The sequence below is a fragment of the Plutella xylostella genome, chromosome 16 (assembly GCF_932276165.1).
Source record: "Plutella xylostella chromosome 16, ilPluXylo3.1, whole genome shotgun sequence".
Taxonomy (NCBI): Eukaryota; Metazoa; Arthropoda; class Insecta; order Lepidoptera; family Plutellidae; genus Plutella; species Plutella xylostella.
In genome coordinates, this window is record NC_063996.1 from 5,893,876 (window position 1) to 5,907,899 (window position 14,024).

At 43.3% G+C, this 14,024-nt stretch overlaps 2 protein-coding genes across 2 annotated transcripts in view; one reads left to right on the plus strand and one right to left on the minus strand.

The window, feature by feature from the left end:
- The first annotated feature begins 350 nt into the window (after positions 1–350).
- On the plus strand, positions 351–2,181 carry LOC105384007. The gene is made up of 3 exons (XM_011554148.3): positions 351–505; positions 630–715; positions 1,850–2,181. The coding sequence occupies exons 2-3, from the start codon at positions 635–637 to the stop codon at positions 2,021–2,023; spliced, it is 255 nt and encodes an 84-aa protein (XP_011552450.1). The 5' UTR covers positions 351–505; positions 630–634; the 3' UTR covers positions 2,024–2,181.
- A 1,789-nt stretch (positions 2,182–3,970) lies between these two features.
- The window catches only part of LOC105384011 (rabankyrin-5), a 58,818-nt gene continuing 48,764 nt past the window's right edge, over positions 3,971–14,024 (minus strand). The window contains exons 19-24 of the mRNA XM_048626154.1: positions 13,224–13,423; positions 12,604–12,716; positions 11,499–11,621; positions 5,132–5,256; positions 4,349–4,720; positions 3,971–4,122 (exon numbers count right to left, since the gene is read on the minus strand). Of these exons, the coding sequence (XP_048482111.1) occupies positions 4,591–4,720; positions 5,132–5,256; positions 11,499–11,621; positions 12,604–12,716; positions 13,224–13,423 (691 nt within the window). The 3' untranslated portion in view covers positions 3,971–4,122; positions 4,349–4,590. The remainder of the gene's footprint in view (positions 4,123–4,348; positions 4,721–5,131; positions 5,257–11,498; positions 11,622–12,603; positions 12,717–13,223; positions 13,424–14,024) is intronic.

A 14,024-nucleotide genomic window follows, 5' to 3' on the forward strand; every position in this document is an offset into this window, starting at 1 on the left:
CGCAGCTTTAGGTGGAACGATCCCGTTACTAACCCATTTTCCTGCGACGTAGAAAAAGAAGATTATAATACCGCAACTCTGAATCATTATTTTACGGTATCGAGCGACAGCTGTTTTTTCTTAATTCTTTAATTATTTCAAGGTTGGCTAACTTGATCTTCTGTCTTTTTTTGACTAATGTCAAAAGTATAATGCTATCCTGTTGTCATCCTATTTTTGAAGTACCAGTACACGACTATATCTTCCCTCTATGATCGTAAAAACTTTAAAATTATTACACTTTATCCTTGGTAATGGGGTCTTATTTATTAATATTTAATTAAATTCGACGTTTGATAATCCTGTAAAAATTAATAAATTCAGTTTAATCAGAAATATAGAAAAAGCGCCAATGCGGCCTTTAAAAAATACCCTATTATGACGTAAATTCTTAGTAGCATAGCAACACTGACTTTTTCGCCATTGTATTGAATTTGTCGAAGATTTCGTTGCGTCATCGATTTAGGTAATTTTTACGTATTTATCACCCAATAAAAGCTTGTAAACTATAAAGAAACTAATCCTAGTAGTGTTTGCAACAAGTCTTATTCATTCGTGAGCTGTGAAATTAAGTGGTATTGTTTTTACAGGAGAAATGTCGAACAAACTGATCCCTGTGGTCAAGGCTGAGGAGGCTGAAGAGGAAGACCTGGTGGACCCCCAGGCTGCCCTCAGGGTAATATATTCACTTTATTTATGTCGCCTGTACTGCTGAAGTCTCTTGCATACACAGTACTTCTAACCATAACCTCAAACTTTATTTGAGGATTAGGGGTTATCTTAAACACTTAACTTTTTTCCAATTTTCTTTCACTATGAATAACGGAAGCTGCGTCCGCTAGTAACAAGAGTAGATAGATTCCACCGTGGACCATTAAATACTGTAAGGTTATTTTAAGCTAAGAAACAACTTTTCAAGATCAAGAGGAAAAATATGGTTTCAATGTTTTATGAATTACATTATCTGCGGGGGTGTAAGTACGCCTGGCTCCCTCAAAGGGAACCTTTGCGCATAGCATAGCCATAAGGTCTAAACTTCCTTCCTAAGTTAGAACCATTTCCCAATATCAAGTCCACTGTGAGTTGGTTTGCACATATACATGGCAGGTTTCCTCACATTGTTTTTCATGGCGGGATTTGAACCCACAGCCTCTTGAATCTGAGGAATTATATTTTTGTATATTACTGTACCATGGCTCTTGTTCGACTTCTATTATCTATAACCATTACTCAATTGTTGATGCAGGTGTGAACTCTTCCCAAATGGAACTGTTGGAAATAATTTAAAGTTTCCTAAAGTTTATTATTTATTTTTTGTTTTAGCAAAGAAAACCAAGTGACTTTGATTCCTACAAGGTTAAATTAATTTTTGTTATTGTATTTTATAGGTTTTAAATAAAATTAATGTATTCAATTATTGTATATTAATTATTATTGTATACTTACCTTTAGTCATAGTTTGTTGCAGTAAATTTATATTTATTTTATCTTAGTGGTAGAAGTAAAGGTGGTTCCATGTAGGTACCATCTTAGAAATCAAATACTGAACAGATTATGAAATTAGTATGTAGGTGGCTAATCCCTCCATAACTTTATTACTTTATGGCTAGTATGTCTAGTCATGTTGAATTATCTGTAGCCTAGTCACCTCCACATTTTCATTGCAGCACTGTGTTTGAGACCAGTTGAAAGTAAAATTGATTTTCATTCACTTTTGAAGCACACGCTTTGGGGCATAATGATCTATCGCCTAATGTATACACACTCTTATTCCATTCCACAATAATAATTTTGTCAATGACAATTCCAGGAAACATGCGCGGAGAAGCCCAACATCCAGAGCATGTGGGGCCGCGTGCAGGAGTGCAATGACCGTGTGAACTCGCGCACACAGACCGCCGAGACCTGCGAGGAGGAGCTCATCGACTACATCCAGGCCCTCGACAAGTGCGTCACCAAGGACCTCTGGAAGCAACTCAAGTAAACCAGCAAATGAAGTCTCTTGCCAACTCGGGAGACTTGTATGGGTTATGTTCACGATGTTGGTAGAGGCAATTTAGTTTATTAGACCATTATTTAATTCTGTGCAGAGTGTGATTAAACAAATGTTGTTTATTTGTAAATAAATATCAATACCGTTCATGATGTCTTTTATTGAAACCAACTGTTTTAGCCATATAAACTCGTTTATTTATTGCATAAATATAATGATTAAAATTTGGAATGACAACATAATTAGATTGAAAACACATCTTTAAACATTAAACTAAAAGTTTAATAAATAGATTTACAAAGAAGAATGGGACATAATATACCAAATAATGAAATAATACAAAATAGGAAATTAAGGTAAACTAAAGTCCAAGTTACTTGGAATGTGAATAATAAGTAGCATAGTCATCAGTTAAAAAGCCTCATTTAAATTAACAAAAAATACATAATTTCACCGATAATAATAATCTTACATTCTAATCAAAAAATAAAAATTATAAACATCTTAGTACCTAGTCCTTATGACTACGAATACAAAATTGACGAAGTCTTCATTCGTGTAATATAATTTGGGGACTTGGTGAATAACATCTAATCTCAAAATTGCCCATTCAATGTTAGACTGTACAACCCGCGCAAAGTTTCTAGACACCTGGCCCAAAAATCTACCCCTCTCCCCTTTCCCCGCGCGAGGCCCCGCTCACGTCCTTTTGTAGCGTTAGCATAAGAATTATCAGATGATTACCTAACAATAAATATTTTTTATCGCATACTTTTTGTTACTACTTTAACAAGTAGGTATCAACTTGAATACTTATACAGGGTGTTGCAAAAAGGGTATACTAAGCCGAAACCAGCATGTGCAGCATGTTATATCTAAGCTCAAAACTGAAATCAGAACTTTAAAATTCGTATTTTTTTTTTATTCATTTTCCATAGAAACTTAGTTGGACAAGTGACTTTTTACTATGGAGAATGATTTTTTTTTTCGCGAATTTCGAAATTCCAATTTCAGATTCGGGCTTAGACATATCATGCTGCACATGCTGGTTTCGGCTTAGTATAATACCCTTTTTGCAACACCCTCTGTATAAACAAATATTTATACATTTTATTACAATATAACAAAAGTCAGGTAAGTAAGTAGGTTTTTAGATAACCAGAATAATTTCAAATATCGGGGCTCTACATGTATATATTATTATGTTTACGTTCTCGCAACAATTTTATTTATAAAATTAGTTCATTAAAACTGCGCAGTATGGCGAGGTTCATTATTTTTGTAGCCGAGGTTAGTTATAAAAATACTGATAGCAAAGAGGATATTTTTTGTAATATCGATATTACTTTTTTTGCACTCAGTACTAAAGACAAATGTCATTTAACCCAGGTGTCTAGTCATCTCGCCCGCCTTGTATATAACCTAACATTGATTGCTACGCCTACAACCTACATGATATCAAATTAATTCTATATTAATGAAGTAGGTAGTTGATAAAATTAATTATAGGCATCAATAAAAACTTCAAGTTATTATCTAGAAACAGAAATTCGGTAAGCCGGTTAAATATGCTGTAACCCATGAAGATAGTAAAGTACTATAGCTGTTGTAACTGTAAATTAGGTTCCAGCTAAACGCACTGGGATGATTTCAGAAAATGGTCTCAAAATGATAGGCACATTGGACGGGCTGCACTCACTGCTTACAAGTAAATGCAGCAGAGAGGTATAACATGATCAGATACAAAAACTATAACAATGAAAATACATGGATATTCAGCCATTGAGATAGAACTGAAGGTAAAACTGTCCGAATATTGAGCACTTTAGTGGGAGTAGAAAGGACAGGCTTCGATTATATAGCTATCCGCCATATTTATATAGATTTTTTATCTGATCATGTTACTACACATACTCACAGTGATTCAATAATACAGTCTCTTATGTTTAAACATAACAAAAATAAAAACAGAATAGCTAATAGACTTCTACTGCAGTTTATACCCCTTTCAGTCACTTTAGTTACCACCGACACATCATTATCGATGCAACCTCTCTCAATACTTATCACCCGTAATTACTTTAGAACAGCTATACTCATCCTGCGGCCCGCGGGCGTTTTTCAGTGGCCCGCGTGCCATGAGACATAATAGAGAATATGCATTTTTTTTAAATATATTTTATTCAATAGTTTACATCGGTTTATTATACAAAAAAAAAAACATATATTTTTTTGCTTTAATCCAGCAAAACGATCACTTAAAAGTTTTTGTGGCCCTTAAAAAAAAAAAAGGTTGAGTACCAGGGCTTTAGAAACAAGCGAATATAAACTTTATACAATCGTAGCCACTAAATAAAAAAACATAATACATTAGCAACTAAACTCAGATTTTATCATTGCAAGAGATGCAAATTTCAAAAAAAAATTAAAATAATAGAAAAAAAAACTTGTAACACAAAATATAATAATTTGGAATGCATCCGCAAAGTTTGTGAACGCAGCCGTAGAAGCTGTCATCGACAGGGTAAATTTTAATTTTCGAATTTATCAGTCGGTTACTAACTGGCGCCTACTTGGAGAACGTTGAAGCAGATCTCACAGACCCGTTGCGGCTTGTTCTGTCCGAACTTGAGGATCGGCACGTCCTGGCTCGAACACTTGTTGCACAGCATGCGCCCGCAATGGCGACTGGAAAATATAAACATGGACTCATTATAGTATACGTACCTGATCTACCTAATGACGTTTACCCGAAAATTAAACTGCTCAAGAAACCTCGAGATGTTTCACAGAAAAACCCAACCGAATAAAGGAACCTATTTGCAGTTCCTAGGACCTACAAGTACTTTTACGTTTTGTATTGGTACCTACTAAGCAGACAATCAGAATGCAGGCGATGGACGAGAATGGAATCTGATTCGACTAGAGAGCCGACCCCGCTTAACAACAACGCATTCATTCTGTCACTGGAATCATAGACTTGGCCGCCCCACGCGCGCCCCGCACTACCTCACGGGGCACACATATTTTGTTCGCGGCGCTGTTCTAGTACGCTATTACATCATACTTCAATGGTTTTCTATCATATCCTTCACTCACCAGTGATGCTTCCGCATGGTGAGCGTGAACTTGGTGCCGCACTCCTGGCACAGCTCGGAGTCTGCCCACGGCGCCTCCGCCGGCAGCGCGTCCAGCAGCCGGTGCAGCAGCTGCTTCGTCGCCACCTGGTGGGGGACGGGGGAACTAGGTTATAGATGCACTGTAGGGTGGCGGATTTTAATGGGTTGGAATCACAAATTTACAGAGCATTAAGTTTACCCTTTGTACAAAAAAAATAAAAAAACACGCACTCACGCCTTGTACTAATGTACTCCCTTGCGGGGTAGGCAGAGGTGGATTGCTGCACCCACTTTTCGCCAGAGTGTTATGTTAGTCCCAATGTAATAGGGGGCGGGCCTATTGCCATTTCACGGGAAATATCTGTGTTTAAACAAATATCTGCCCCAGCAAGGAATCGAACCCGGGACCATCGGCTCAGTAGTCAGGGTCACTAACCACTACGCCATTCGGTCGACTTTGTCGACCCTTTTTACACTTATTTAATTATAGATTTGTGCTATAAATATTTAAATAGATATACAGAGTGTGGCTAAACTGGTATAGTAAGGTGAAAAGGGTTGGCTCAGGGGGTTATTCTAAGTATGACCTATACACTATACTATAGTATATAGTGACTATAGAGTGTCGCTCCTTGGAGAGGCTTATTACGTCCAGCAGTGGATGACCTTGGGCCGTTTATGATCGTTGGATAATCTCATCCATGAACCTACATAGTTCCTTCATCACGACCCATTACGTCCCCACTGCTGGGGCACGGGTCTCCTTCCAATGAAGGAAGGGTTTAGGCCTAGTCCACCACGCTGGCCAAGTGCGGGTTGGTGGACCCCAACACAAGCAAGCTTGTGCTGAGAGAGTTGTCGGGTAAGTGGGCAACCCGACTGTCAGATGTTTTCAAGGCGCCCGAAGGCCTCTGACTAGGCTTAACGACTGCTGCCGAAGCAGCAACCGGGACCCACGGCTTAACGTGCCGTCCGAAGCACGGAAGCGTCCAGAAAAGCACCACTTGAAATTGGTCACCCATCCAATGGCTGACCGTGTCAGTTGTTGCTTAACCTCAGCGATCAGTTACGATCACTGAGGCCCGCTCGACTACGGACGCTTCTATAGTAGTTCCTTCGTCAGCCCACAATCCAAGCCGTCTCTGTAGATAGGTCTCGGACAAATCTAAACACGATACAGCCTACACAAGACGAGACGAAAGTTCCACACATTGCACAGCTTCGAAGCTTGTCACATGGTGCGCCCCGCGTCCCGTATGTGACCGTAGTCAGCTCTCACCTGGTAGTTGAAGATGCTGACTCCGTCGCGGTTCTCGTGCGCGAGGCAGGCGCCGGCGCGCACCAGCACGCGGCACAGCGCGCCCTGCCCGTTCATGTAGCCCAGCAGGAGGGGGGGGTGCCATAGGTTACTGAGTAGTTACTAGCGCCGTGTGTCATATATTACTTCATAGTTACTAGCGCCGTGTGCCATATATTACTTCATAGTTACTAGCGCCGTGTGCCATATATTACTTCATAGTTACTAGCGCCGTGTGCCATAGGTTACTTCATAGTTACTAGCGCCGTGTGCCATAGATTACTTCATAGTTGCTATTGTACCTATTACTACATTATTATAGGATATACAGTATACAGCATAGGGCTCTCAACAGCATCGCTATAGAGCGCGCTATACTCCTCAGTTGCATGCCTAAATTGCCGCATCGACTGTAAATAACAATGATCGTAATTTGGCCGAATTACTGAAACTGAATGAGCGAATGTATCATGTGTAGATGCATCTCGGACAAATCTAAACGCCATCCAACTCACTTAACATGAGGCGCAAGACGGCTACACGTATCAAGAAACTTGTACCATGGTGCGCCCCGCGTCCCATATGTGACCGTAGTCAGCTCTCATCTGGTAGTTGAAGATGCTGACTCCGTCGCGGTTCTCGTGCGCGAGGCAGGCGCCGGCGCGCACCAGCACGCGGCACAGCGCGCCCTGCCCGTTCATGTAGCCCAGCAGGAGGGGGCGTGCCATAGGTTACTGCATAGTTGTTATAGAAATTCTATAGCATACGTTCCGACAGCATCGCTTTAAATTATAGAGCGCGCCCCCTCAGACGCATTCTTTTACTGCGGCACCGAGACGCCTCGACTGAATATAACAACGTCCGCAATTTTGGCCAAATTACTGAATACCGCGCGAACGTATAATGTGTAGATGCGTCTCGAATAACTCAAACGCGATCCAGCTCACTTGACATGGGGCGCAACACAGTTTCACATATAGCGCAGCTTCAACAAACTTGCAACACGGTGCGCCCCGCGTCCCGTATGTGACCGTAGTCAGCTCTCACCTGGTAGTTGAAGATGCTGACTCCGTCGCGGTTCTCAGGCGAGGCAGGCGCCGGCGCGCACAAGCACGCGGCACAGCGCGCCCTGCCCGTTCATGTAGCCCAGCAGGAGGGGGGGTGCCATAGGTTACTGAGTAGTTACTGTTGTATTATTACTCAATTATACGCTATACTCGTATATGCTGTAGCATTCGCGCTTCAATAGCATCGCTATAGAGCGCGCTATAATCCTCAGTCGCAATCGTTTATTGCCGCATCGACTGTAAATAACAACTGCCGCCATTTTGGCCGAATTATGAAATTATGAATTACTGAAACTGAATGAGCGAACGTTTCCCTGTCTCGGATATCTCTAAAAGCTATCCAGCTCACTAACACGGGGCGCAAGTCGAGAAACTTTCACATATCGTGCAGCTTCAATACACTTGCAACACGGTGCGCCCCGCGTCCCGTATGTAACCGTAGTCAGCTCTCACCTGGTAGTTGAAGATGCTGACTCCGTCGCGGTTCTCGTGCGCGCGGCAGGCGCCGGCGCGCACCAGCACGCGTCACAGCGCGCCCTGCCCGTTCATGTAGCCCAGCAGGGGGGGGTGTGCCATAGGTTACTGAGTAGTTACTGTAGTATTACTTATTATATGCCATGTATGATGTTCATAGTTACTATTGTATTACTTATTATAGGGAATACGGCGTACGGCTCTCAACAGCATCGCTATAGAGCGCTCTATACCCCTCAGTTGAATTCGTTTATTGCCACATCGACTGTAAATAACAATGGCATTTCCGTCATTTTGGCCGAATTAGTATCCTGTGTAGATGCGTGTCGAATAAATCCCAACAGTCTTAATCTGTCGACGTTGTGCCATAGGTTACTGAGTAGTTACCATAGTATTATTGCTATATTAGACGCCATGTACGCTGTAGCATTCGCGCTTTAATAGCATCGCTATAGAGCACACTATACCCCTCAGTCGCATTCGTTAATTGTCGCATCGACTGTAAATAACTACGGCCGCCATTTTGGCCGAATTAGTATCCTGTGTCCTGTAAGTAGATGCGTCTCGAATACATCTCAACAGCAACACTATAGAGCGCGCTATACCCCTCAGTTGCATGCGTAAATTGCCGCATCGACTGTAAATAACAATGATCGTAATTTTGGCTGAATTACTGAAACTGTCTTGGATAACTCTAAACGCAATCTAGCTTGCTTGGGGCACAAGACAGTTTCACATATCGCGCATCTTTCATAAACTAGCAACATGGTGCGCCCCGCGTCCCGTATGTGACCGTAGTCAGCTCTCACCTGGTAGTTGAAGATGCTGACTCCGTCGCGGTTCTCGTGCGCGAGGCAGGCGCCGGCGCGCACCAGCACGCGGCACAGCGCGCCCTGCCCGTTCATGTAGCCCAGCAGGAGGGAGGGTGCCGTAGGTTACTGAGTAGTTACTGTTGTATTATTACTGTATTATACGCCATGTATGCTGAAAAAATTCGCACCACAACATAATTGCTAATGGGCGCGCTATCCCGTTCGGTCGCATCCGCTTATAGCGGCATCGATACAGCCGCCATTAATTATGGCCGATTTACTGTTACCATAGACTACTTCATAGTTACTATTGTATCACTTATTATAGGGATACAGCATACGGGTTTTAACAACATCGCTACAGAGCGCACTATTACCCTCAGTCGCATTCGTTAATTGCCGTATCGACTGTAAATAATAACGGCCGCCATTTTGGCCGAATTACTGAAACTGAATGAGCGAATGTATCATGTGTAGATGTGTCTCGGATAACTCTAAACGCAATCCGGCTTACTGAACATGGGGCGCAAGACAGTTTCACATATCGCACAGCTTCAATAAACATGGTGCGCCCCGTGTCCCGTAAGTCACCGTAGTCAGCTCTCACCTGGTAGTTGAAGATGCTGACTCCGTCGCGGTTATCGTGCGCGAGGCAGGCGCCGGCGCGCACCAGCACGCGGCACAGCGCGCCATGCCCGTTCATGTAGCCCAGCAGGGGGGGGGTGTGCCATAGGTTACTGAGTAGTTACTGTAGTATTACTTATTATAGGGATACAGCATACAGCTTTCAACAGCATCGCTATAGAGCGCACTATTACCCTCAGTCGCATTCTTTAAATACCGCATCGACTGTCAATAACAACGGCATTTCCGTAATTTTGGCCGAATTAGTATCCTGTGTAGATGCGTCTCGAATGAATCTCAACAGCAACCTGTCGACGTTGTCGTTTACCTGTATCGGATATCTCTAAACGCAATCTAGCTTGTTTAACATGGGGCTTAAGACAGCTTCACATATCGCGCAGCTTCAACAAACTTGCAACATGGTGCGCCCCGCGTCCCGTATGTGACCGTAGTCAGCGCTCACCTGGTAGTTGAAGATGCTGACTCCGTCGCGGTTCTCGTGCGCGAGGCAGGCGCCGGCGCGCACCAGCACGCGGTACAGCGCGCCCTGCCCGTTCATGTAGCCCAGCAGAAGGGGGGGTGCCATAGGTTACTGAGTAGTTACTAGCGCCGTGTGCCATAGATTACTTCATAGTTGTTATAGAAATTCTATAGCATACGTTCCGACAGCATCGCTTTAAATTATAGAGCGCGCCCCCTCAGACGCATTCTTTTACTGCGGCACCGAGACGCCTCGACTGAATATAACAACGTCCGCAATTTTGGCCAAATTACTAAAAATGAATGGTAGCGAAATCCATCGCGAGCCGAGCCATCTATGTGTCTCGGACAAATCTAAACGCGATTCAGCTTAATTAACATGGGGCGCAAGACAGTTTCACATATCGCGCAGCTTCAATAAACTTGCAACACGGTGCGCCCCGCGTCCCGTATGTGACCGTAGTCAGCTCTCACCTGGTAGTTGAAGATGCTGACTCCGTCGCGGTTCTCGTGCGCGAGGCAGGCGCCGGCGCGCACCAGCACGCGGCACCGCGCGCCCTGCCCGTTCATGTAGGCCAGCAGGAGGGGGTGTGCCATAGGTTACTGAGTAGTTACTAGCGCCGTATGCCATAGATTACTTCATAGTTGCTATTGTACCTATTACTACATTATTATAGGATATACAGTATGCAGCATACGGCTCTCAACAGCATCGCTATAGAACGCGCTATACCTCTCAGTCGCATTCGTTAATTACCGCATCGACTGTAAATAACAACGGCCGTAATTTTTGCCGAATTACCAACTTAAAATGAATGAGCGAACGTGTCTTGTATAAATGCGTCTCGGATAACTCTAAATGCAATCCACCTTCCTAAACATGAGGTTGGTAGGTTAAATTGAGGACAGTTTCACATATCACGCAGCTTCAATACACTTGAAGCATGGTGCGCCCCGTGTCCCGTATGTGACCGTAGTCAGCTCTCACCTGGTAGTTGAAGATGCTGACTCCGTCGCGGTTCTCGTGCGCGAGGCAGGCGCCGGCGCGCACCAGCACGCGGCACAGCGCGCCCTGCCCATTCATGTGACAGCAGGGGGGGTGTGCCATAGGTTACTGAGTAGTTACTAGCGCCGTGTGCCATAGATTACTTCATAGTTACTGTAGTACTATTACTCTATTAGACGCCATGTACGCTGTAGCATTCGCGCTTCAACAGCATCGCTATAGAGCACACTATACCCCTCAGTCGCATTCGTTAATTGTCGCATGGACTGTAAATAACTACGGCCGCCATTTTGGCCGAATTAGTATCCTGTGTCCTGTTAGTAGGTGCGTCTCGAATAAATCTCAACAGCAACACTATAGAGCGCGCTATACCCCTCAGTTGCATGCGTAAATTGCCGCATCGACTGTAAATAACAATGATCGTAATTTTGGCCGAATTACTGAAACTGTCTTGGATAACTCTAAACGCAATCTAGCTTACTAAACATGGGGCGCAAGCGCAAGACAGTTTCACATATCGCGCAGCTTCAACAAACTAGCATCATGGTGCGCCCCGTGTCCCGTATGTGACCGTAGTCAGCTCTCACCTGGTAGTTGAAGATGCTGACTCCGTCGCGGTTCTCGTGCGCGAGGCAGGCGCCGGCGCGCACCAGCACGCGGCACAGCGCGCCCTGCCCGTTCATGTAGGCCAGTAGCAGGGGGGTGTTGCCCTGTAGGGGATAGGGGGGGGGTTAATAAGACAAAAGATGATGGGCACCAATATATGGAAGCTGGGACCAGCACCAATAGAAATGAGTGATACGTCGTTGAAAAGGTATTTTTTTGCAGAATATGAATAACGGAAGCGCTAGTCTTGATTTACTGTCCAATTAGAATAATCGTACCTTGAAAGTTTTTATATTTTATTTCTGTAATTTTAATGTTTTTGTTAGTTTTTTACATTCATTTATAATTTTTATAACAAAATGATCATATTTCATATAATATTATATTTGTTTATTATCTCAGTAAATAAAACCAGTTGAAAGTAATTTCTCCAATTTCAATAATACGTGTTTACGTGTATTACGCCCTAACTGTCATCAGGAGAGAGAGTGCAATGCCATAGAAAAATACTTCCTTCCGATGAATATATTTCAAAATGGACAACTTATACGGATTTGTCGCCATAATACTTTTTTGCTCACTTGAAAAGAGCTATCCAACGATGTATGTCTCATCTTTATTGGACATAGGTCCCAAAACGCCCATTGTCATTTATGGAATAAGAGGCGTTATCAGAATTATGGCCTAAGCAGACCCGACGGTATGGCAAGGGATTTTAATTTTTAATATTGGACATACAATAAACAGGACCAAAAATCCCTTGCCATGTCGTCCGTGTGCGTAGGCCACTACGAAATTCTTTATTATTATAAGAAGCCTGTAGATATTAATTTGCCATTGAAGGCTGATCAGATAGGAGACAGGGTAGGAATAAAATAATTTAATTTGACATTCATTTAGATTTAATTGCAAGTTTTTAATATAACTTGACTATTGCACAGTATTCATGACTCCTGTGAGTAATATTTGCTCGGTATTACTTTATTGCGGCATTGATGCTTTTCCGATTGCTCTCTCATTAGTCCATGAGCACCCTCAAACATGGCCGCCATTTCAGTCATGTCTCGTGACCCGCACTATACTGACCTGCAGGTCGGTCCGGTCCAGCGGGTAGTCGGGCATGCACTGCAGGAACAGCTCGCACAGCGCCGCCGCGTTGTCCTTCTTGCACCAGCACAACTCGTGCAGGGGGTTGCGACCTGGAGAAACGTTATTATCGTGTTATTTATTATAAAAATATATGTCTTTTTGTATATATAAACGTAAAAAGTCCGTAAAAAGGACAGATATTGTCTCTAATACCCAGTCAGACATATAAACTTTGGCACCTTCACTGCGATGATCGGATAACCCGAGCGGATGTCTGTCTTGAAACTGCTGTTTTCTTTTGTTTACTTAATCGAGGGCCCACGCCTCCGGCTGTCTGACGGCACCTTTACAAAACATCGGGAGCCGAGCGAAGCGAGACAATGTGATATACACACACATTATTTGCTAGGCTTTAAAGATTTGTTGTCGGGTTGAGGTATGGCTTTGCTTAGCTTAGTTTTCTAGTTTTTGTCACAGCACATAGCACACCTTTAATGTTAGCTGCTTATAGCTAGTCTTAAATACCGCTCTATAGGCTCTCTTCTGCAATTTCTTCATATCTGTACATATTCTCACTTCAGCGCCATCTATTGACCGCAACCGGAACTACTACGTACCTTTAATGTTGGCTCGTGCGGCGTCGACGTCGGTCTCCTGCAGCAGCGCGGCGGCGGCCTGCAGCTGCCCCTCGCGCGCCGCGTGGTGCAGCGCCGTGTCGCCGCCCGCGTCCGCCAGCGAGTAGTCGCAGCCGCCGCTGACTAGAGCCGAGACTATGTTGGCCTGCCCCGCCGCGGCCGCTATGTGGAGGGCTGTGCGTCTGAGGAGGGGAGTAAAGTAAATAATAATAATAAATCAATTTATTTTCAGATTATCAAATCCATACAATGTAATTTTAATTTTAATAATAATGTAATTTTGAAATAAGTTAAAAAACAACGATAAATAGTGTGAGGGATAACCTGATAATGCTACTCTCTAGGGGTGTCTGGGATGAGGGAAAAATTCCGCAGAAGTTGACTTTCCCTCCAGTGAGAGGGGTAAATACTATGTCCATAGATTCGCGTCCATAGTAATAGAGATCAGAGGGAACCAAAATAAATAGATGTAGAGTTGGTAATAATCAGGAATCAGGATGTCATCCATATAAGCGAGAGATGACTCAAACCTGGAATTGCCCAATACCTTGTTTATAGTTCTCTGAAATACCGCTGTAGAGTTGAATAATCTGAGCAGCATTTTTTTAAATTGATATAATCCGTCAGGTGTCACAAATGCTGTTAGAATTGCTTGCAATCAGGGTGCATTGGTATCTGATAATACCCACTAGCTAAGTCTAATGGATGACCCTTTTCTTTGCAGTTGTAACATAAAAGCTCGGAGTTCACTCACACTTCCACTGAGAGGAGGAACTATAGTAC

Coding starts and splice junctions, on each gene's coding strand:
- LOC105384007 (XM_011554148.3), top strand. CDS start 635: ATGTCGAACAAACTGATCCCTGTGGTCAAGGCTGAGGAGGCTGAAGAG. Junction 716..1,849: donor ACCCCCAGGCTGCCCTCAGG/GTAATATATTCA, acceptor TGACAATTCCAG/GAAACATGCGCGGAGAAGCC.